Source organism: Phanerochaete carnosa (genome assembly GCF_000300595.1).
Source record: "Phanerochaete carnosa HHB-10118-sp unplaced genomic scaffold PHACAscaffold_3, whole genome shotgun sequence".
NCBI classification, from domain to species: Eukaryota; Fungi; Basidiomycota; class Agaricomycetes; order Polyporales; family Phanerochaetaceae; genus Phanerochaete; species Phanerochaete carnosa.
The window spans coordinates 3,168,625-3,191,482 of record NW_006767630.1 but is presented as its reverse complement, the minus strand read 5'-3'; the positions used below and the strand labels follow the sequence as shown (position 1 = coordinate 3,191,482).

At 53.4% G+C, this 22,858-nt stretch overlaps 9 protein-coding genes across 9 annotated transcripts; 3 read left to right on the top strand and 6 right to left on the bottom strand.

Annotated features, from left to right (window-relative positions):
- Nucleotides 1-23: 23 nt before the first annotated feature.
- PHACADRAFT_89092 (uncharacterized protein) lies at nt 24-1,673 on the bottom strand (the record flags this gene model as incomplete). The annotated part of the gene is made up of 6 exons (XM_007393705.1): nt 24-686; nt 739-917; nt 975-996; nt 1,053-1,320; nt 1,370-1,491; nt 1,551-1,673. 6 exons carry the CDS (start codon nt 1,671-1,673, stop codon nt 24-26), a joined length of 1,377 nt encoding a protein of 458 aa, XP_007393767.1.
- A 297-nt stretch (nt 1,674-1,970) lies between these two features.
- Nucleotides 1,971-3,822, bottom strand: PHACADRAFT_252787 (uncharacterized protein). Its single transcript, XM_007393704.1, has 11 exons — nt 3,726-3,822; nt 3,535-3,675; nt 3,433-3,485; nt 3,353-3,375; nt 3,220-3,300; nt 3,035-3,171; nt 2,890-2,987; nt 2,640-2,836; nt 2,493-2,583; nt 2,246-2,427; nt 1,971-2,197 (listed from the first exon to the last, which is right to left on the bottom strand). Exons 1-11 carry the CDS (start codon nt 3,795-3,797, stop codon nt 2,139-2,141), a joined length of 1,134 nt encoding a protein of 377 aa, XP_007393766.1. The 5' UTR covers nt 3,798-3,822; the 3' UTR covers nt 1,971-2,138.
- A 708-nt stretch (nt 3,823-4,530) lies between these two features.
- On the top strand, nt 4,531-5,428 carry PHACADRAFT_252784 (uncharacterized protein). Its single transcript, XM_007393703.1, has one exon. It carries the CDS (start codon nt 4,899-4,901, stop codon nt 5,409-5,411), a length of 513 nt encoding a protein of 170 aa, XP_007393765.1. The 5' UTR covers nt 4,531-4,898; the 3' UTR covers nt 5,412-5,428.
- Nucleotides 5,429-5,438: 10 nt separating this feature from the next.
- PHACADRAFT_117426 (uncharacterized protein) lies at nt 5,439-8,815 on the bottom strand. Its single transcript, XM_007393702.1, has 5 exons — nt 8,284-8,815; nt 8,107-8,231; nt 7,873-8,060; nt 7,438-7,719; nt 5,439-7,388 (listed from the first exon to the last, which is right to left on the bottom strand). Exons 1-5 carry the CDS (start codon nt 8,763-8,765, stop codon nt 7,212-7,214), a joined length of 1,254 nt encoding a protein of 417 aa, XP_007393764.1. The 5' UTR covers nt 8,766-8,815; the 3' UTR covers nt 5,439-7,211.
- Nucleotides 8,816-10,069: 1,254 nt separating this feature from the next.
- PHACADRAFT_252780 (uncharacterized protein) lies at nt 10,070-12,604 on the bottom strand. Its single transcript, XM_007393701.1, has 4 exons — nt 12,172-12,604; nt 12,007-12,117; nt 10,704-11,942; nt 10,070-10,626 (listed from the first exon to the last, which is right to left on the bottom strand). Exons 1-4 carry the CDS (start codon nt 12,364-12,366, stop codon nt 10,354-10,356), a joined length of 1,818 nt encoding a protein of 605 aa, XP_007393763.1. The 5' UTR covers nt 12,367-12,604; the 3' UTR covers nt 10,070-10,353.
- Nucleotides 12,605-12,725: 121 nt separating this feature from the next.
- PHACADRAFT_252779 (uncharacterized protein) lies at nt 12,726-13,079 on the bottom strand. The gene has a single exon (XM_007393700.1). It carries the CDS (start codon nt 13,060-13,062, stop codon nt 12,784-12,786), a length of 279 nt encoding a protein of 92 aa, XP_007393762.1. The 5' UTR covers nt 13,063-13,079; the 3' UTR covers nt 12,726-12,783.
- Nucleotides 13,080-13,279: 200 nt separating this feature from the next.
- Nucleotides 13,280-17,688, bottom strand: PHACADRAFT_159557 (uncharacterized protein; the record flags this gene model as incomplete). Its single annotated transcript, XM_007393699.1, has 16 exons — nt 13,280-13,419; nt 13,474-13,796; nt 13,849-14,490; nt 14,546-14,778; nt 14,836-14,887; nt 14,943-15,103; nt 15,154-15,467; nt 15,519-15,550; nt 15,609-15,847; nt 15,975-16,223; nt 16,277-16,427; nt 16,478-16,795; nt 16,828-16,942; nt 17,000-17,103; nt 17,365-17,369; nt 17,407-17,688. 16 exons carry the CDS (start codon nt 17,686-17,688, stop codon nt 13,280-13,282), a joined length of 3,360 nt encoding a protein of 1,119 aa, XP_007393761.1.
- Nucleotides 17,689-18,159: 471 nt separating this feature from the next.
- Nucleotides 18,160-19,941, top strand: PHACADRAFT_207269 (uncharacterized protein). Its single transcript, XM_007393698.1, has 2 exons — nt 18,160-18,375; nt 18,430-19,941. Exons 1-2 carry the CDS (start codon nt 18,175-18,177, stop codon nt 19,681-19,683), a joined length of 1,455 nt encoding a protein of 484 aa, XP_007393760.1. The 5' UTR covers nt 18,160-18,174; the 3' UTR covers nt 19,684-19,941.
- Nucleotides 19,942-20,161: 220 nt separating this feature from the next.
- Nucleotides 20,162-22,428, top strand: PHACADRAFT_117417 (uncharacterized protein). Its single transcript, XM_007393697.1, has 4 exons — nt 20,162-20,388; nt 20,443-20,569; nt 20,620-20,698; nt 20,748-22,428. The coding sequence occupies exons 1-4, from the start codon at nt 20,266-20,268 to the stop codon at nt 21,157-21,159; spliced, it is 741 nt and encodes a 246-aa protein (XP_007393759.1). The 5' UTR covers nt 20,162-20,265; the 3' UTR covers nt 21,160-22,428.
- The last annotated feature ends 430 nt before the right edge of the window (nt 22,429-22,858 follow it).

Below are 22,858 nucleotides of genomic sequence, written 5' to 3'. Positions count from 1 at the left end.
GGTTGAGTGTCGGCGAATGTCGATTAGTGCGAGACATAGTGGCCATCGTGTGAGAGACGCTTCTTGAGATGGCGCTGCACAGCGGAACGCTTCTTCTTGCCGTTGCGGGATCTGCACTGTTTCGTGGAGGCAGGGGCAGGGGCGGAGGTGGTGGGTGCGGAGGTCCCAGAGGCTGCGGCTGCAGTGATGGGGCTAGGTACGACCGAGGTACTTGGTGTCACCGCAGTTTCTGCACTAGACGAAAGAGGAGACGAGGACGGCGCAGTAACAGAAGAGATGGTCGACGGGGAGGTGGTGGAATCTGAAGGAGGCGGCGGAGGGGGGGCAACCGAGGCGGTTGAGGAGGGAGTAGCCGAGGCGGTCAGAGAGTCAGCGACGGAGGTAGTCGGGGAGGGAGTAACTGAGGTAGTCGAGGGATTAGCGACTGAAGAACTTGGCGCGGAAGCGGAAGAATCGGATGATGGGGCAACAAAAGAGGAAGACGGAGTAGAGCCCTCAGACGCAGAAGCTGGAGCAGAGGAGGACGGGAGAAGGGCGGAAGAAGCGGAGGTAGACGGAGGGATGTTATTCTGAACCGTAGCCGGTGTACCGCCGACGGTGGCATCCTGGAAGAGATTGGGCTGGGCGCCGTCGGGGAAGCCGTACCTGTCGTTGTAGGTCGGCGCGTCATAGATGCCCTCAAACATCTGGCAGGAGAGTCAGCGAGTTATATATAAAGGATAAAACCAACAAACGTACGTTGTTGCCTTCGGCCTGGTCCCAATACATAGGGTTCTTAGGTCCGATCGTACAGTTACTGGGGTTGGCGGGGTGACCACTAGCGGCATCAGCGCCGCACTGACGTGCCAGGCCCGGTTTTCCAATGGGCTGAGTGCCGATATCGCCGGTAATTCTGCACTGGAAGCCGTTCATGTACACTAGACGAAACTATCGGTCAGAGGTGTGATGAGAACGATAACTACAATGGCGCGTACTCTGCTCTCCTCCAGAATCTGGCTAGATCAAAACACAATGAGCTTCGTGCAGTAAGAGTGATAGACTGTAAAACCTACGTTGTGGATCCAGAAGAAGCCACAGATGCAATTGTCGTTAGGACATGCGGGCATCTTGTCGGGAACTTGGAAAGTATTCTTGAGGAACCACGGGCAAGTGTGAACGACGCTGAAGATAACGAAGTCCTCAGGCTGAACATCGTTGAAGTCGGACTTGTAAGCGATACCGAGGGCACAACCAGCGGTGTCGTCGATGTTGTTAGCATGAATAGCCGTGACCGGCTGTCCAGGGCAGCACAGGTCAGAGTTGGGATCCTGGATACTACCGCTGCGGTAAAGTCAGTCGGAGACAACGAGGTCAGTGACTGTGAGCGCACCCTTCGGAGGAACTGAAGAAGGTTGTGTAGCCTTTATCACAAGAGATCTCAATGTCAGTCGAACCACCTGCTTCGAATTCTAAGACATCCTCCGGATGAGGTGGGTGGTCTAAATGGTTGTGCTAGTGACGTCCAGGAATATGTCAGCAGGATAGTCCCTAGAATTTTCGCGTGCACTGACCATCCACCATTGGGAGAAGGGCATGCTGTATAGCGGCACAACTGGTCGGTTGTCATAGGAGTACGTTTGCGCTGTGACGTTAAACCCCAGCATGGACGGATGCCATATCGCTACAGACTGCATTCAGCGATGACCGACGACCCTGCGGAGGATACACGCTTACAGGCATGACCATAGACCCTCCGGACGAGTGGTGAAAGCGCTGCAAGCGCGAGGTAGAGGGGGACCGCAGAAATCATGGACGTCTTCGTCCTCTAACACGAACAACGAGCGGAGATTATGGAAAAGAGCGTGAGTGCCGCAAGGGCAGGAGGAGGGGGAAAGATGAGAACGAATATTTGTCCATGGCCTTGAAAACCAACCACCTAAATTTCGGAGCCGGCAGCGGTAAATTAACAAGCGCCGGCGCGGCGTATGGCGCCCATCTCGAAGGTCACTATGGCTACAAGCTTATGCGCCATCATCTCCATCCATCTCAAGGACTGATTCGGCATCCTTCATTCCTCAGAACGACCGACGGCGCATGTTGCGTGATTAATCTATCAGGGCCGCAGCGGACGAGATACAAAAGTGCCTGCATACGGAGATTCACTGGACTGTGGAAAACTTGTAGGTAGTGCTCCATGTGTAGTCCCTGTCAGGTCCATCTGGAGTGAACGTTGGCGAAACATCGGCACAAAAAGAACGGCATGTACAGATCTGGTTTACTCCCCATTCCGGAGTATTGATAGCGTCGATATAGCCCTCTTGCTCGATGGCAACAGCGCTGTAGCTAGTATAGTTCAGCGATGGGCCGCCGTGTACCTTTTTGCGAGGGGTATCGAGCCAGTACCCTGTGTAAACCTGCGTAGCCGGATTGTTTGTGGTAATATCCACCCTGTCAAAGTCAAACAGCGTAGTTTCGGTTCCTGCCAAGCCATTTCCGATAGGACAGATATTTACCTGATTCCCGACACATCGCTCCAGAGAGACACGCCCGGATTCGTATCCTCTGGGTGGTCATAGATCCAGCAGTGATCATAGCCACTACAACCTAATCAGGAAGGCACTCAGTGAGAAGCTGGAACATGTCATCGCGAAGTAGCGAACCTCCTCCGCATAGTCCTACGGTCTCGTTCCAACGATAGTCGATCTTCTGAGGCGTTCTAAAATCCCACGGAGTATCTGTCACATTAATGAGGTTGCCGGTTGGGATGGCGTCGCCATCGACCTCGACGACACGAGATGCATCAACGCGGAGATTGTGATTTAGAATATTCTCACTGCCCTGGAAGGCATCAAGGTTCCTCACCAAAACGGATCAGCCACACAACTCGATATGCAAGCACATGAGGCATACCAATATATATGCTGCGTGAGCATGATCGGGGTCAGCTCGGTAGCCGTAGCATGAACGGTGGTCTTGAGAACGCCACCATTCTCAACAGTATGGGTGGTCTGCTGAAGGTCAGTACCGTCCTGGCAAGACCCGATTCGTGACGCACATAAGCTGAGACATTTCCAGGGAAGCCTTCATCTGCAGCGTCCAGATGGTGGTAGGTGACGCTAGTCGGAGACTTCGATACAATAGTCCAGTTCCGGCGATCCCATCCGTAGATACCTCCGTGAAGGGTATCCTGGCCTAAATGATCATAAGTGTGAGACATACGGCGGCGAATGACTGACTCACCGTCATGGTCATTTGTCGGGATGTGGTAGACATTCGGCCCTGGTGGCTGGGGATACTTGGTAATAGGAATGGAGAAAGTACCTGCATGCAGCCATGTGAGCCGAATGGAGATGAGAAGCCGGTGACGTAGTACCGTTCTTGATACGATTTGCGTATCTACGAAAATGCTACGGTGAATACGCGACAAATATGCCATGCGCGTTGGGGACTCACCTGCCGACAATGGGATTGAAAACGGGGTGGGCGGGGTCGGTGAGTAGTTCGGTCTTAGTGAATGCTAAGCGTTAGGGCTAGCATTGTGTCTATTCCACTGACATTGTTATCGTAACCGATGATAATGTCCCGAGGATTCCCGAATCTGTCCTTGATCCACAGCTCAGTCATAGTCGCACCAAAAGACACGAACTTCGCTGTGACAGAGCCGTCGGGAGCTGCGATCGTTGTGACATCGAATGGCTGGGACGCCGTTCAAGACATGCTTGTGATAACGACCAAGGATAACGTACCCATGGGTCCGCAACCACCGGGCGAAGCAGAGGTACGAGTGCCAGTAGCGATTTGAACCACTTCGATATCATACTAGCTCTGAGGGATGGAACAGCTGAAGAGCTTAGGATTCCGAAGGCAAATGTCGCAAAGCGTCTGCCACGCCGTTTTATAACTCTGACCCGCGTTGGCGTCCAAACATACATACATTCCTGCGAAGCGTCAGGATATTCTTCGCGAGTGTCTGGATTCGCTGGAAACCCACGGAACGCCAGTACCAGGTTTGCGCTGGAGTAGACGAATGCGAGGAGCGGTAGTCATGGGTGCCTTCCAGAAGGACCACAGGTCTTCTACCGGGCAGTCCTCAGCTTGTTTCGCCGAGGGCTGCAGAACCACGGGACTTTTGAGCTATAGCAAGGGATCTATCTATCTAACGATAGCCATGATCAAGCTCGTGTCCGGCACTATCTCAAATGTTCAGCTGACTAAATCTGAAGTCGATTTCGCTTACTAACTGTTTGCGCAATACGATCCTGGATCAGTAGAGGATCATCGTCGGAAGTGGAGGTGGCACGAAACTGACCCTGGCAGCGCGACCACCGGCTCGGACATACGTGCTCAGCTCAAAGATAGCTGCTGTCATGTGATAAGCGAGCATTTGAGTGTCATTTGTTAGACCATTGGTACGATACATGGCCTACCAACCCTCGTTGGCGTCAAGTACGGAGGATACAAACAATCCTCTACTGGCGCATCAACTGATGCGCTTTGACAAGCGCCAAATTCTAGCGCCTCAACATAGCGGCGGGAACATTCCTAACCTCGTTCCCTCACCTGTTTGCCTTGTGGGCCATCTAACCTGTCGTTTCAAGCTCTGATATTTTCTCAAGTCGTTTGCTTCCTTTGTGCTTTATTGATGCAGTATCAATCCTCGTAACAACGCTGCCAAACACCACCCGGTGATCCCCAAGCTATGAGAGTTGACTGGACTTCCGCTCAATTGCACTCCACTGCTGCTCTCTTATCCCGTTCCCGTCAACGTCCTGCAGGCAGCACCGCCCCGGCAGGCCGTGGGACGGCACAGTCAAAGTAGAAGACGAACTTTAACCCGGGAACTGCCTATCCACTCTTTATTACTTACCAGGCAGCGTCATCAACTCGTGGTTGCTGTTTACTTTACCCCTCTCTCTGAGATGTCGAACACGGATACGATGGTCTCCTTGGATCCAGAAGACTCAGCTCAGATACTCGAGATGGTTGAGGAACTCTCGTTTGAGACATTGTCGCCAATTGCTCCGGACGCAGTCTTTGGCAGCGCTAGGAAACGGTCCCTGAGCAAGTCAAAAGAACCGTCCCGCCGTGACTCTCAAACTCTACCCTGGAAGACTTCCATGCGCCACCCAAATGCCAGGAAAGAGAGCATCGACGTCAATAGCTCTTCCCCACCATCGCAGCCTTCCAGGTCTGAGAGTCCTGACATCGACACCATCCTCGCCAAAACTCCGCGGCCTCGCAGGACGTCTTCTGTTGGCTTGTTCTTGTCCCCACACTCTCGGAACAACGCAAGTCCTACGGCTCGCCAGGATGGTCTTCCTGAACAGTCTCTGAGTTCGATATACAGCTCATTATTCGGGGATGAGTCTGATGGCGAGGGAGGGGGTAGCGAGTCTGATTCGAGCATCGACATTCACACACCTTTACCGTAAGTGCCGCATGTGTGGCATCACGTACAAGTTCTGAATATCAGTAGGCATTTAATGTTTCGCGATGGGTTGCTCTCGCCACGTTCGAAACTCCTTCCACAGTCCGGATCCACCCAGTCCATCTACTCTTCCGCCGGAGACACCTCGCCTGGTGCCAGCAGAAGTGCCCTCAGTCTGGTCTCTACAGGTACGTTTACTAGCTTTGTATTTTCTTGTCTAACTCATTGCCGCGTTAGCCGTCTCTGTGGTCACTAAGCCTGGGTTGCAGAGGGATCCTCGGGACACTGTACGACGTCGCATGAGACATCGTGATGGCAGGTTGCTGAAGGCTGGCATGGGCCTCACAACAGGCCTCGGTTGGAGTGATAGGTCAGCAAAACGAATGTGTTCACATATCAATCGATAGACTTACAATGTTGCGACCTCCAGTGAGGACGAGGACGCTCCGTCCACACTCACCCGCCGTCTTATCACAAATACCACGGAACGTCAAAATGCTGCATCATCCCCTTCCTCACGCCCGTCATCGGTGTATGATTCAACTGCGTCCCGTCTTACGTCACCCGTCCCGTCCACCTCGAGTCGCGTGCTCTCCCGCAGAACAACTTCTCATTCCAATCTGCGCTCTACTTCCATCTCTTTTCCCGCTCAGTCTCCTACCTCCCCTGTATCAGGTCCTGGCATAGGACTGCGTATTCCTCGTGGCAGAGCCACTTCCGCAGCAGCACATGGTCCATCCCGACCCAAAACAAGCAAGTTACCCTTACTTTCTTCGCCGTCTCTCGCTTCATCTACGGAGCTTGATGAGTCACTGGACTCTATCTCTGAAGCGACGTTGATCAGGCCCGACTTTGCGTTTCCCAGTTCTGGCGAACTGCAGAGCCCAAATACCAGTTCCGTCTCTCTCCTCACTCAAAGTACTGGGAGAAGTCGTGCCGAATCCTCTGCGAGCACGACCTCAATAGTCACTACGACGTCCTTCAGCTCTGTGGTTCCGCCCCGTAGCATCTCCAAATCGGCTTCTGCCTTTTCGTCTACGTCGTCGGTGTCTTCGAACACTGCTCCTCCTCCTCTAAGGGAAAGAACGGAATCCACAGGCTCTAATGTGACGAATGTCACTACCGCATCTTCGATATCCAGCTACTCGCGAAGCTCGTCCTCGACTTCTGTCCCATCTTCAAGCAGCGGGAGCGTCCCGCGCCCTCTGCGTCTCCCTCAAGCCCATGCAGCCAGTATCAGCCCGCCTTCACGCTCCTTCTCCCGAGGTCCTGCTTCAACCAATAGTACTCCACTTATGATCGGTGGCGCGACGGTGCACCAAAGACCGCGGACCTTCTCAAGCCCACAATCAGCTCGTGCGCCGTCGGCGCCCGTGCGGAGCAGCGCACGGATGACCTCAAGCTCGATGTCGTCCGGTGTGCTTCCTCCCGGTGCCCCGCCCACTCTGCGCCATAGGCCGCCACCGCCTGGCGGAGCGCGTCCGCGTACTGGCACCGGCATGTTATATCGTACATCTTCATATACGAGCTTCCACGAGGGTGGCAGTAGGATGCGTGGGTCATCCGTCGCCTCTCCGTAGACCGCGGCCCGTTCTCCCTTACCTCTCACTACCAGACTATTTATCGCCTCTGTTCGTGCATCGCTAGGCTACCGCTGCGCAGATTTCTGAGCTAATCTACGGTACTACACTTACTTTCTGCGTCCACATCCCTATCGCGGACTATCTCTCACGTGTACATTAGGATTAGGAGTTCAGAAGGCTGGCTAAACAAATACATCTGCTCTCGATTAAGCAAAGGGGTGTCAGAACGAGAACATAGCGGCGTTCTTCCGGTTGCCGAAAAGGTAGACGAGGGCCTGTGAGATGAAGAGACCAACTGTGATACCAATCGTAACCGTGACCATGGCAGTGCCGATTTGGGTAGCACTGTTCTGTGCGGTGATTCCGCCAGCCTCGGACAGGCCAGACTGTAAAGACGACTCCGTGAGTATACGGTCTGGAATTTGCCATGTGCCAGGCGCTGCTCACAGGAACCAGGAACAGAACACCTGTAACCATCGACGTGAACGCAGTTCCGCCCATCTTGCGTGAGTATACGTTGCCAAGGAAGCCGACAACGAACGCGCCGATCGCGGAGACAACGTCGGAACGGTTGAAGATGAAGTGATCCGCGACCTTGTTGGCGGAGTATGCCGCGCACGAGATGACGACCATAACGAGGAGGTCCCAGTTCACGGGCTGTTCATTGTTGAGAGATGAGAGCACGGAGAAGATGGGGACGATTATGAACTGGGACCACCACGGATAGGTCTGTAGGTACCACGGGAAGGACGTCGGACGGTAGCAGCCTTGGACGATGTTCTGGCGAATGATCGGAGTCGATGGCGTGAAGGTGAACGAGCCTGTCCGTGCGAGCTTCTGAGGAATGGTCGCGTTCGCATCCGCAATGTAAGTACCTGTCACAGTAATCGCGGCTGCTGCCCTGGCGGCGAGAGTATCGAGCTCATTGCGGGCCGAACGGTCGAATAGCAAGAATAGATCGGAGCCAAATTGCAGACCGAAACCGAGGAACAGGGTGTAAATGAGAGCGTATACCATCTTGATGGAGCCGCACAGGATATTCTTGGACGCCAAGTCCAAAGAGCTGGTTACTAGAGAGAGGTCAGAATAGGCGGAACACCAGGTGGAGATTCTCACAGATCAAGAACCCTGGGAGGATGGTAACTACCGCTGCAGATGAAATGGACGCGTAGCAGAATATTTGCGAGCGAATCGAGCTGAGGCCTCGTGCAACAAATGAGATCACGATGACGGATAGGATCCTGAACAGTCTATGAGAACCAGTATTGATAATTGACGGCGAACCAGACTTACTCGTAGACATTGGCGTAGATTACACTCCTTCTGGAGGCAACGTATGTCTGAATGCAGGTGAGGAATAGCGATCCTCCCCCAGCGATGAACATGTCTATGAATGATCCACCGAAGGCGATTGGACAGATGAGCGCCGCAATAAGGAAAGACAGCAGCAAGCGGTATGGGACGCCTAGCATGGGGCCTCTCGCGAGCATCTTATCAAGCTCTTCTGTTCCCTTCTTTACGCTGATCTCGTCGTGTACGACCGCTCGATATATGCTATGCAAGCGATGAATGCTCCTCAAAGAGAGTCGCCCGCCACATTTCGCGAAATGCATCTGCGATGTCTTCGTTTCTTCATCGCCAAATGACGCCATGATTAGTCCCGGCATGTGGGTAAACTCGGCGTCGACCTCCAATATGCGAGCAGCGGATAGGAGCTGGGACTCCATGCGATGCGACGGGGCGCCGAAGGCAAGCAGCGCGCGGGCGAACGTCATGAGAAAGTTCTGGCGAGCCTCGATGGCTACAAACAAATGTGAGCTAACTGCGGTAAGCATGCATACAAGTACGTACAGCAAACGTTGTATTCGATCCGAATACGTTGCCGCTCTTTCCTACGGTCCTTGTACGTGAGCTGCCTGCGCGCGTTCTTCTCGATGTCGTCGATGTCTTCGAGATTTCGTTTCTTCGCGCCAGTCACGACAGGATCATCGGGGTCCAGTAGCTCCCACTCCGAGTCGTAGGCCCGTGGGTCGATGAGTTTCGACGCTCGGCGGGTCGCCTGGATGATAGCCTCGCGCTTCCTGGTCTCGTACTCATTCTCATCTTCTTCTCCGGTCATGTTGTGGAGGTCGATGAGATTCGAGAGGTAGCCACGCCGCCTGTGGGTGAGCTGAGCAGTCGCTTCTACAGCCTGTTCGAGGTCGAATTCGGGACCAAAGGGAGGTTCATCTTCCTTAGTTGGAGCACTCAGCTTGTTAGCAGGTATACCTTCTGTGAGAGGGTTGTATCTGTTGTCTTTCCGGAAGGGACGAGGGTGCTGGATGTCATGTGGATGGTTCTGATACGACAGCGACGAATGCCGAGGCTGTCTTGGGGTTATGGGACTTGGACTACCAGTCCCTTCGACCAGAGTGTTGGTGCTGTCGTCAGATGGGCGTCGACTATAGTCTATATCGTCGTCGTCGTAGGAACGGCCTCTGTCGTCGGTGTATGCTGCAAGCGGCGAAGCGATAGATGGACTGTCCGGAAAGCGCCATTCAGAGGTAGTCCCAGCCGCAGCCAGGAATTGAGATCTAGGAAGAGATAGTGGCTCGTCTCGGTGTGCCAGCTTTCCGTGGTCGCATTCCGTCACGCTTTCGCAGGATCCGCCAGGTAAGCCTTCAGGAAAGTGGACTCGGGACGCGGAAGACCTCGGTGACTTTGCAGGTGGCATCGCACCAGACCAGAGTGTGAAGGATGCGATTAGTCGATGCAAGCAGAGCGACGCAGGCTTACTGACTGGACCATTCGAATTACGGCGACTGTCAGCCTCACGCTACTCAGCCGACGGCCGACACTCCCATGTTCCAAATCCATTTTACAGAGCGAAGGTCAGATACGTACTCCGCTATTCGCCCTAAACCGCTTGTATTGACGAAGTGTCGATGAATGGTCATGGTCGTTATAAGCAAAGCCAGAAGCTACTCCTGCGGACCAGTGGGACGCCACAATGCCGGCGTCTTCGAGAGTCCCTTTCACATCTTCAGGTGAGACGGTAACGATTAGTCTCCGTTTTCGGATTCTCGAAATATTACTGTATCCAGTTGCAAAAAAATTACGCAAACGCGGAAGGGCAAGAGCTTTAATACTATGATACATCCGAGACTTCACGCGATAAAACAACGCAAAACAACAGGAGCTATTTGACACAGGAAATGGAGCCGAGTTATGCCTACAACAAAGACATCATACACGTTAAGTATAATAAGTATTACTGAACGATATCACAACCGCAGGCCTAGAGAATCATGAAGAGAAACATTTGTCGAGGAATAAAACGCACGAAAAGAGAAGTCCAGCGGTGAGAGCAGGCGCGCGAAAGCTTTACAGGTTTTCCGTGTAACGGCTGTCCGTGGGAGCAGGACCGGCCTCGTTGCCGGAATCCTCGGCATGAGCCCCAGCGGCAGGCTCGTACTCATCGTCCGTATCAGTGCCTCCTGCGGGAGGATCATCCTCGTGAGGGACATGGGGAGCCCGTCCCTCAGGAGCCTTCTCCTGCTGGCGCAGACTGGACTTCCGGACAACATTCGTAGCGTGACCACCTGCTGCACTCTCGTCATGATCATAACCGTGCTCTGGATAGGGCTTCTTATCGACCTATACGTCATGGAGAATGCTATGAGCACTCGAAGTCTCAGACACAGGCACTCTCCAAAACCGCGCAGACTACTCACCGAATGGCCGTTGCCGTTACCTTGCCTAGCATGTTCATACTGCGGAAGGTCTTCCTCGCCTTCTTCGCCATGGTCGACACCGCGTGCCTGCTGGTAGATCTCCTCGTCCTCCTGGTCACGTTCCTCTTCAACGCTGGACCCTTCGCCTTCCGAATCGTCCCCTTCTTCCTCACTGACATAACCAACAGCACGGACAGCGGCGGCAACCGGTCCACTACGCTCGATGCTCTCGCTGGCCACGAGGTAGCGAGCGCAAAGCATGCGGATATCGTTCCACCACTCCATCATATCATCATGCGAGCGTCCACGGAACGTCCAGGCGGGACCTGACCCCTTGCGACCGGTGAGGGATCCAGCGAGGTTCTTGAAAGATCCAGTCTTGACTGATCCAGTTCCATCCTTCCGTCCTTCGATATGGAACTTGTGGGATGGCACCGAAGGCGCACTCGGTGGACCAAGAGTGCATAGAGGAAGGAAGAGGCTGAAGACGGGTTTATCCGCGAGAGCAGGGTCACTAGAGGTATACTCGTGGAGGAAGCCCGCCGGAGTCAGAACGTAGTATCCCTCCCGATACGTGCGAGTGTACCGCTTTTTGCGCTCTATGAGCCCGGTGTGCACGGGCAGAACGCTGGGGTCATCTTTGCTTGGATAGTGGATGTTCTCGACGTCACGAAGAGGCGTCTCAGGGTCAATGAGATGATCCTCGCGCGCGGCGAAAGCAATCCACTCTCGATCAGGAGCAAGGGCGCCCATGGACCGCTCAAGTGTTTTCCAGATATCCTGAATGCTCGAGTCCATGCGGGAGCGCCATTCTTCGTACGTCGCCCACGCTGACTGCAGGGCTTGGATCAATGAGGATTCGAAAAGAGCGGATGAGGACTGCGTGAGGAGAAGAGACTTCTGAAGCGCGTTCTCTGTGTGGACTTGCTTCACGAGTTGACGGTAGACCAACTGGTTTGCTACATAAGGGTCGGTCTTCGCCGTCACACTCATCGGAGTGTTCTTGAGAATAGAGATATTGGTTCCAAGGTCGCCGATGAACTTGGCGGACAGCTCGCGCTCCTTGGCGACGGAGGTGGCAAGCTTGCCGGTGTCATTCTGGATGTTCCTAATGTGTGCTTTGATTTCGACCTTGAGCTTCTGCAAATGCTGGACAATCGAGCCGTCGATAGTTCTGCCTAGATTGGCATGTTGGTCTGCAATGGCGCGTGTCTTATCTCGAATTTGATAGTAAACGTCCTGAAGAAAGTTGGAAGCCCGCGCTGTAAGCTCGTGAGCAGCCTCGTAGAAGCGGATGTCGTACCTGAAGTCCGCCTTCGCCCAGAAATTGATTCCCAGCACGGAAAGGCACCTGGATCACGGCACCGAGTTTCGTCATCTCCTTGGCAATATTGTTTTCAATGTCTGCGAGACCCTGGTAGATCTTCATGTCAGATGAGCCTCAGGGTCAACCGGGTCCGACACGCACCTCGAAGTAGGCAATGAGCTGCTTCAAAATGATTTTCCATGCTGTGAAGCGTTCAATGAGGATGTCGGAGGGGCGCAGGTCGTGTGGTGCAATGTTCTTTTTGATTAGGGACTGCTGACGCGAGAGAGCCGAGCCGTGTTTGCTGCTTCCGCGCGAGACGGACGTCGCACGCGACAGCGAGACTGAGTCGTTCATGTCGTGGAAACCACGTAGAAGGGAATCGAGGCCGTGAAAGGGGTGGCCGGTACCAGGATAGTCGCTGGCACAGGTTAAAACACGGGAGGGGTCGTTGGACAGGGACTCGAGGTGGGCGTTGGCTTATGTATGCCCTTGCGGCGCGGCGGATGCACCTTTCGCGCTCGAGTCCAGATCGCCAGCCTGACGTCACAGGCAGGAAAGGCAACTCTCCGCCGCGAAACATGTTCCACCCTGACCTACCGAACCCGACGAGAAATCGGAATTGACGGTCGTAATGACCACGATATCGTTCCAGCCTGATGTCGTGATGCTACAACACCGCAGCCTTCCTTTCTTCGAACTGGTATCCACAGACCGCATACAGTTACTCAAACAACGGTCTACAGTCAAATAAATATACGATAAATAATTGCTTCAGGTTGCACTTGCGGATGCTTGATTTCTGTCTGATAGACTACACAGGAGCAAGCGTTCAACGCGAGATAGGGTCGCTTCCATGCGCTCTATCTTGCCGGTCAGCATCCAGACGGTCTCTTCCAGCGCGGACATCCTGTCCTCTGTCGTGGGCGTGACGCCATCGGGGCTCTGCTCTGCCTTGCGAGTGCACCTCGCTAATGCATGGGTGTATCGGTGCAGCTTCTGCTTCTCCACAGGAGGTGGGTCCTTGCGCCTTGCTGTGCATTGATTGCACATGAAGTTGTCGGCTATCCAAACGGTCAGAGACCCTGAGCATCCGATCCACCATGGACCAACGTACCGAGCAATGAACCATAGTACCAGGTCGGCTGCTTATACGGCTTCTCGCAGCGTATACAACGAAGTAAGGTCCGCTGTTCACATGTATCGCATATCAACATATCCTGACCTGGGGGTGCCCCTTAGTACATGTAAAGCTGGGGCTCGCAAAAAGCTATCTGTACTTGCCAGACTCGAAACAGTTGACACACGACCAGCAAGCGTCATTCAGGACCGCTCGACAAATGTGACACTGCTGTCCGCTCATGCCGACGGTGGAGTGTCTGGGTTTAGATGCACTGTCATAGTATAACGCTACGAGGATATATATTCAGCTAGACAACAGATGGTATGCAGGCGGACACGTACCGATTGCGTCCTCGACAGCATCCTCCATTCCACAGCGTTCCGAACCTTGCAAGTACTCGCTGCACAAGTCCAGTACAGCCTGAGCCCGCTCGCGGAGACTTGGTACGTCAACCGAGTGCAGCACCGTGCGCACCTTGAAGACGTCGTGCGAAGAGAGGTGTTGCTTCTGTGGCTGGCGCGTGTCAACGGAAATCGTCTTTTGCCAGCATTCTGGTTTATCACAGAAGTCGACAGTCTTCGCCTCGGTTTCAGAAGATAGACAGTCCAGGCAGACAACACGCGAGCCGCCTATCTTTCCGCCACATCCACGGCAGTGGCAGTCGCTAATATGACAAGTCAAGAACCATGCCATGATAGATTATGACTATGACTTACTGTATAGGGATCGTATTGAGCCTCGCGTCCCTTAGAACGCGGAAGAAGCTTGCGTCGATCGAAGTCACCTCCCGTTTGCATCTGGTCCATTCTTCCAGTTCTTCCGCGTTCGGAGAATGCCCGTATACCGCGAAGCGTATGCTCATATCGATGTATCGCATCCCAATCTCTCGCCGTTCGTTGATGGACCACGTCAGACGCTGCCTCCTTATTCGATGAACAACAGCGGACAGCGCATAGTTCCAGAACGCGCGAGCCTTGCCTGCACTAAGCTCTGCCGGAGATGGTCGATATCGTAAGTACTGCGAGGCGGGATTGGTCTTTAGAAAGAAACGCTGTTCATGTGTCTGGGGATCCTCCTCTCCGCCGACTGTGCCGACGATGTCGAGGTTGTCATTCAGGCGGCCGTAAAAGTACTGCGCGCTGTATTCCTTGCCGTAGATGATGGAGAACCGGACGTGGAGGGTTCCATCATGATCTTGGAAACACCGCCCCGCTACCTTGAAAGGCGTGCCGTTGTGCATGCCTGTTGCGCAGAAGCGCTGCGGGTCGGAAGTAGAGATTGCATGAGCGCGGAAGGAGAGCATGACCTGGGCCGGATACCGCTGCTCGTCGTAAATGAAACCGTTCCACTGTAGGAGTCTTGGAACGCTAGCATTAAGCACGATATGCGGTTTGCCATTAGTAGAATACTCACATTGCTCTAACGGGCATAGGTGCGTGTTTATCAACCTCGGATGCCTGTTCTGCTACGGCCTCGTAGATCTCGCACTTGTACTTGTGGTCGTTCTGCGGCTCATAGTTGAGGATATCGACCGTCATGGAGTTGTCGTCCGGAATGTCCAATTTGGATACCGCAGCGGGTACGCAGGTGATATCTTGCAGGTTATTCCAGGTCCATAGGCTCGAAGGATTGTGTAGAAATTCAAACTAAAGCATCATATTGAATCGTCAGTGCGAACAAGAAGCATCATATTCTGGGCGCACCAAACCACAGGCGACAATCTTCATTTGACCGTCCACATTGAGATGGTTCTGTCTGAAGAGCGCTGCAGATATGTGGATTTAGAGAACGCCATAAGGCTGGGTCGCACTCGCCTTTCAGGTCAAGATACCGATAACTGAGAGCTCGGAACACCCAAAGTAAACTATCGGCAGAATCGAGGAGCTCTTCCTTGTGTAAAACGAGCTTCTTGGCGACGTAGAACACCTCGATATCTCGTTTGAGCAGGAGGTATACCAATGGGAACAAATACTGTCGCAAGTCGGTTTCCCAGTCAGAGTGAGATGGTGAAGCGGACAGACCTTCTCGATGCGGCCGGGGCCGGCGACGACATATACTGTATCGAGTGCGTCGATATCGAACCGAATGTCATGCAGGTTCTGCCGAATCCGTTCTTCCTCTATGTCGGCGAAAGCCTGGAACTTGGCCTCGATGTGCTCTGGAAAATTCGCAGGGCGGAGGCCTTTGACGAGCTCGAAGGCTACTGGCCACACATTTCGAAGATAGTAATCAGCCCAATAGCGATTCTCGGGAAGAAGGTTGCTTCGGATGGAGAACATGTGGTTGAGCAGACCCAAGATCTTCTGACCATAAGACCACGAGATCGCCTGCCAACCTACAACCGATACCTCAATTTGGGGAGAGTGACAGCGTGGCGAGAGCTTACCGACAGCCCAGTACGCAACCCAGTGTGGGAGCCTAAAGACATATAAATATGCGCATATACACGGTTGTTCAGATAGCAGATAGCACGTACGTCCATCCTAATTCTTCTGGGATTCCATCGACGAACTCATTGACTTCCTGGTATGTGACGTAGCCAGAGCCGTCGTCGTCGAATGCTTCCATGATAGGCTGAAGATACTTGGCGCTGATATATTCGAAGGCCCACTTGCCCCCTGTGCCACGATCGAAAGACATGTTGTCGGCCCTGTCGCGGTAATGGTCTCGCAATGTCATAACGAAGGTGCGAGCCTTAACGTTTAGCTTCCAGTCCTGGGCAAGGTCAGCACACGCAGTCTTTCAAAAATCGTGGATGTTCACCATATCTTTCCATATGGCTCGCAGTTCCTAAAAGATTGATTAGCTTATATTGCCTCCATCGGGCTCTAGCCCATCATACCTCGTTTTTTATCTTGACATGTGGCCCTCTGTTCATTTCGTCGATAATACGTTTGGCCCCCTCACGCGTAACGCGCAAAAGCTCATCGTGAAGCTGCCTTTGGTAGAGATTGAACTTCCCTTCGAACGTTTTCAGATTCCTCGCAATGGCCATATCCCAATCTTCATGGAGCTCGTCCTTCAGCTCCTGCAGCGAGAAAGCAAGGCTCTTGTTTTGTAGCACTGTTGAGTGACCAGCACTGCGAGAACTCTGAGGTCGTTTCCATTAGTCAAATCAATCTATACTATTCATAAAGGACGCACCAAGTGGACCAGCTCGCTCAAAGCGGAGTCATTCTTCTCCACGAGCTTTGCCCCTCCCATATCTGCAACTTTCTGCGCAAGCTCAGACTCTTCAGACGGTCTCCAGTCTCGGCGGTATGCGTCAAGCAGCAACGAGGTAAGCTCAGAGAGCCTGGAGAACAGTTCGTCAATGGTCCTACGAGAAGTCGATGAAGCCCTTACTTCTTACTCATCTCTTCCATGGTCGATTCCATGGTATCCAACGCTTGCGTAGTATGGATCAGCAACGCAAGGTCGAAATCTCGCCTCCGCTCCGCAAATATGGTGACGTAGCTGGTGAGCTTCGTGTCCCAATTCTGGCTGCGTAGAACTTTGGTGACGGTACTCGTCTTCTGGTACTTGTCGCACAAGTTCATGCACTCCCTAATGTTCCGCGCTGCCCTGTCGCACACGTGTTGGAGACGTCCCTGAAGCAGTTCCCCTCCGGGGTAAACGATATGAGGGTCTTTGGTATTTTGGAGCCTGTCGCGACGGTGAGCCCTAACCAAATCGCGGAGAGAATACGACCTCACTGAAGGAGAGCAATGAACATGTCTTGCATCGCTGCAAGCAATACCATGATCCTCTTATCGTTATCCCGTTTGGTCCTAACCATATTATAAGCGGCTTTGAAAGCCAGCACAGCGACTACCAGATCTTTATCGTTAGTATGTATCTCGGGGATATGCAATGCGACTGGCTAACCCGATATCGTGACGTGAACCTTGGCGATCTCGTCTAACGCATGAAGAAGACTCGGGACTTGAACCGGATGGTCGTTCATGCCTTCTTTCAACTTGTTGAATGCGCTGCGGGCGTCATGCGAGTGGGCGAACGACATCGACAATGGCGCCACAATGGCAACATTTCTTTCAGACGGGATATGCAGCACGTCTGAGTGATGGCCTCTGGTGGGTTCGTGCAAATTTGACATCCGCAAATCGATACTTACCCAGGTTCTTGTCGGGCCTGAACGAATCACGGCCGTCTAAGGATTTCGACGTCCCTTCGCGCGTCTCTCCCCAAGGAGATTTGGTTTGATAGCCTTGCTTGTGCCTGTCGGTGATGACCACTTCTGGGCGCTCTGGAAGGTCACGACGAGTAGGGCGTACTCTGGGCGTTGGTGGGCGTTCAGGAGTAGGAGACGAGGGGAGAGATTTTTCGTTCGGGAAAGATGTCGAGGGAGACGCACTTGGAGATGGTGTGGGATACCCTCCATCGATGAGCTGTGAAGGATCCCAATCCTTGAGATTCGCCGGAGCGGACGCTGGGTACAGGATGTTCAGTTCCTCCAGATGTGGCGGCTCTTCCGGAAGAGACTGAGGTTGCCCCGCAAAGCGTGCTCGAAGACTATGAAAGCTGAATTGTTTTTTTGGCTTCGAACGTGGAGGCATGGTGAGACAGGGTACGAGCGAGCTCGCGTATCAGCTCCACATATAAGTCCAGCACCTCAGCGTACTGTGAGAATTTGGCAGAGTTCTGGGAGGCGGAGCGCGCGCTTTCATTGACAGGAATCATCACACCATCTCCTCATGGCTTTCAAGCGACATCCAGGGATGATGGCGAGACGATTAGCATGTACGCGGACGGATGCTGTGAAAATTCCTTCGCGACGGAGACCGTGACAGCGCTGACGATCTGAACGTCTCATCCGCTCAACCATCTGTCCAGCTTTTTCATGGCAAGTAGGCGTGAAGTTTGAATGAGTCAAACCCTGGGAAAACCACCCCTACCTCAGGTGGACGCGGTGGGGACGATTAGAAGTGTTGGAGCGCAACGCGCCCATAGATCGCGCGACCACGTGACCCAAGTTAACCATGGGCGTTAAAGCTCTCGGTTGCCAAATCCGGGGTTTGTTACTCCTGCCACACTTCAACATCATGCATCGCTGTTTTCAGATACCTGAAATCGCTGACAACATCGTCTACTATGTTAATGCAGGATTCATTAATGTGGCTCTGGTATCGCGTTCATTCTATGAACCGGCGATGAATGCGGTGTGGAGGAAGCTGGACGGGATAGAGCCGCTTGTTCGACTGCTACCTGAGAGCCTATTGGAAGAGAACGACGGAGATCTTCTCGTACGTGCGGTCCATTTACTCCTCGTTTGCTGAAATGACATGCTCCATGAACAGGTGGCTAAAGGGATACCTTCTGCCGATGATTGGTCGCGCTTCAGGCACCACGCATCCCGTGTACGAGAGTTACGCCTCTCATGGCTTGATGAAGAAGACGAGAGCTATTGTCATATCGACTTCTCCGTCTACCGCTTTTTGCGTGATCACTCTCCGTTCGAGTTCCTCTTCCCTAACTTACAGGAGCTGTCGTGCTACGACTCAATACTGGAAGTTCTCGACCTATTCATAGGACCTTCAGTCAAAAGTTTGACTGTTGGCGGCGAAGAAGATATCTCTCCTGGTATTTTCTCCATTATAGTAAAGCACGGGCAGCAACTCTGTGAGCTGAGGCTTCTAGATTATATCGATCTCGACGATGAGGACGCGATTGAAGCGGCTTCGCGGGCGCTTTCTTCGCTAAACGGCCTTACTACGCTCAAGTGGAACTGCTCAGTGCCGGAAGATGCCCTGTTACATCTTGCACGACTTCCAACCCTTACGAATCTCACGTGCGCGCTTTCTGACACCACCTCCTGGGACCTTTTAGCGAACCATGAGCACGCTTTTTCGTCCCTTCATAAGCTGGTACTTCTTGTGTCACCGCGGCAGTTGCAACACGCAACCTCCTTTCTTTCTAGTATAAGCCCACGACTACTCGTACAGCTCGAAATATGCATAGGCTTGGGCTGTGCTTTCGATAGACCGGCGTCCCTCGACATCGGTGCATTTACGACGTTGCTCGCCTCGATATCCCGCATTCATACTCTGATCTCCCTCGAACTCAAAACCAGTCCCTCATCTCCAGCGATTCCAGGCACGGCACTCTCACCCCTTTTTGACCTGAGTAATCTCCGTCGGTTCCATACCGATGGGTTCCCATTCACCTTCGTCCCTGCTGACATCCATGCCATGTCCAAAGGGTGGCGCAAGGTCCAGAAACTCCGTTTTTCATCATCCTTAAACGGCTCTTCCACACTATCCCTGAACGATTTGCTGCCATTCGCTGCGAACTGCCCCGATCTCACTCTGTTCGCCATGCGGGTCAGCGGCTCTCCCTCAACGCCAACGCAGATGTCCTGCAATCCTCAATCTTCCCTGAAATTGCTCGATATAGGTGGGGACGTCGCGGAACATACGGAAGGGTGCTCTGCATTCCTATCCAGAGTGTTCCCGCACGTTAGACTGGAATCGTGGTCCTGTCGTACGCCCGCAGAGCATGCAGCCGTCAAACAGATCAATGAGGCTTTGGAGGCGCGGCGACCAGGACAATGAAACATTAGAAGAAGTTTCCATCCTCCAATATACATCTCTCAGTTAGTATGTAGTTGGTCAGCATCAACTCACATGGCGTAAGTCTTATATCTCTGACTTCTGTCCTGCAGATGCCGTTCAAGCCCTGTGAAGCTTCGAAGGTCCGAACTTTGGCCAGGACACTAGTACTTCATAATTGATACTCAGTGTGGACCAGATCCCGTGGCTGTATTGGAATCTTGAACTATCCTCCCGAAGCAATTTGCATTCAGTAATTCGTGTTATGGCCTACTGGAAGGCAACGGGCAGATGACGTTGAGACACGCTCCACACTCCTGAATAGCACTAGTGTATCAAGTAAGGGCTAAGTCAGGGAATCAGCACAGCTTCAGTGTTTTGAAGCTGAGTAAGTAAAAGCATTGAGCGTGGGAGCATTGATGTGAAATGGCGGTGAAGGGAAATGTGACGTCAGAATAAACCACCACCAGCGCGTGGAAGCTGGCGCGGGGCTCTTTGGGCACGGCCGCCTACAAAGCCCAAAATGAATCCCCACAACAGGCACAGCACTTTCTCCCGAACCCATCCCTCAGAATCCCTCTCGCCATGGATAGCTTCATGATGTCCACTGGTAGAAAACTCTTCCAAAAGAACCTGGCGCAGTATCAGCCTGCCGACCCGCTGTATGAGACGTACGTCGACAAGAAGGGCAGAGAAAGAAGGCGGAAGGTGGGTGCTAATGCGGAAGGATATCCTTTGGCACGTGTTCTGACTTGAACATAGAGGGAGCTGCCACCAGGCCTCTCGGAACGGGACGCGAAGGTCCTGAAGTCGGTGAAGAGACGAGCACATCATTTGGACAAGGGCTTCAATCTGTGCGGCGTGCGTTTCGGGTGGACTTTCATCATCGGTGAGTCCGAGTAAATGCGAAGCCTATGATTTTGTGCTGACAGACAGCAGGTATCGTTCCTGGGGCCGGCGATGTCGCTGATGCTGCGCTCAACTACTACCTAGTCGTCCGCAAGGCGCGACAAGCAGAGTGGGTGGCTCTCCCTTTTTCACCATGTCGCTTCTCACACAGGCCACAGAATACCAGACTGGCTGCTCCGCAAGATGCTGACGAACAATGCAGTTTCAGCGGCCGCCGGCTTTATCCCGCTGCTCGGCGACGTCGTCCTGGCCGCGTTCAAAGCCAACTCGCGGAACGCTGCACTGCTCGAGGAGTACCTGCGCATACGCGGTGAAGAATTCCTGAAGCGCGATCAAGACCGATTGCAGGACCCAGCAACGGTCAGACCTGGCGCAGGTACGGTCTCTGGCGAACAGGTGCCAGGGAAAGTCGGCGCCAATGCAAAGACGAGCGGTGGCTGGTTCCGCCGGCGCAGCAAGCGCGAGGCTAAGCAGCTTGCAGCGAATGGCGTGGTGGCGGAGCCTTCACAACGAGAGAGTCGCTTCATTGAAGACGTTCCCGAGGGAAGGAGCAAGCCGGTCAGGAAGTAAACGCCATAATCCTCTGTCGTGCCTGTCTCCAATATACCCGGCTGGTGATATCCCGGAAGGTTGGAACTTTGATTTAGGTTTGGCATATGTATCTTTGTTCACGACCCACTTAGCAGAAAGTGTTACGCATTGCTTATTCACGAGGCTTCGCCTTAGCTTGAGACATGATTACTTTTCCTAGACACGTCTCCAGCGCGAGCTTGTCCGGTAGTACACGACATTAGCTGCCTCTTGATCCTGGCTGCATACACTTCTACGCCCCACATCCACGTGTATCCATAGTGAAAGGTGAGTGATATGCAGGACAACTACGTGCTACAGCAGCAATCGAGGAAGCGGTAACTTAGAGATCGAAGTACTAGATACACAAACTTTTCCGAGAAAGGGCTTCGGGTTGCATGCGAGATTACCACGAGGACCGTATCGCGACTTGAGGAGTGGTCGCATGGTAGCGAAACGGCAGACAGGATGCGAGCAAACACTCAACGTACTCAACCTCTACAGGCCCCGGGCCCCGCCCACGATTTCTGTCTCTGTCTCCGTCTCCAGGGAATCCTGCGACGGGCGTACGACTCCGTACTTGAGCGATGCAGCCTTCCTCTCCTGTGCCCTGACCGCACTGAACGCCGACTTCAAACGGTTTACCTCATCTATCTGCAGTACCCATTGCTCTGGTTCATCCTCGTCCTCTATATTGTAATGGTTATGCAGAAGCTCTGCCAGCGGGAACAGATCCGAGAGGAAGGCTGCGAGACTTGAAGTATCCTCAATCGCCGTGTCCTCGCCTAGGCATAGATTCTGCAAGCGAGAGGCCGGTAAGCCCTCAGCGGGGCGAGTGTCGGTGGAGATTGTGTCATCTTCGCATAGGAGCTGAAGGCCCAGGGTTTCGAGATCTGAACAGTGTCGGACGAAATGTAGGAGATCCTCGGGCCGTACACCGACAACGTTATGCTTTGCCCGATCGCCGAGGAATAAGAACGTGAGCTTGGGCCACGCCCTGGCCATCTGTACGACGTCGTCCGGAGCCAGGGCAAATGGTACGGCAGTCATATCTAAATGTGACAGCTCGCCCAGCTGAAAAAGAGGTCGGAGGGCATCGCCTGGAACGATGTGATCCGGAAGGTGAAACTCGTATCCCCATGGCGAGAGGACTAAGGTGTGCAGCCGCTTGAATCTGGGGACCACGGAAATAATTCTCTGCAGTGACGATGCCGTGGGCGGCCTGTAACGCGTGCGTTCCTCCCCAAAGTCGTCCTCTTCGTGGAAGAGTCTGAGATGGATCTTTAGGGAAGTGAGCTCAGTCTTCGGCGATAAAGCCTCGAGCAGCCCGAGCAGTGGCTCCACACGCTGAGCGGAGGTGGTTAATTCCAAGGAACATAGTGAGGCAAATTTTGGCTCGGAGACGGAAGAAAGAATGGCGCGGTAGTCGACGTCGTTGAGGTCGAAATCAAGACTTGTGAGAGATGGCAATGTGCCCAGGTGGATCAGTGCATTCGGAAGGATGGGAGCGCCGACCTTGACAGTCGCTAGATGCTTCGACAAGCAAAGTACGCGGGAAAGTGCTCTCTCCATAGCCGGGCTTCCGCGGTCGTCACGGTCGGAGAAGTCGATGTGTTGAAGGAAGACGGCGCGTTCAGCGAGTGCGCGTAAATATTCAAGAGTGTCGCCCTCGCCCCACGCAGTGTACGTGCCCTCAGCG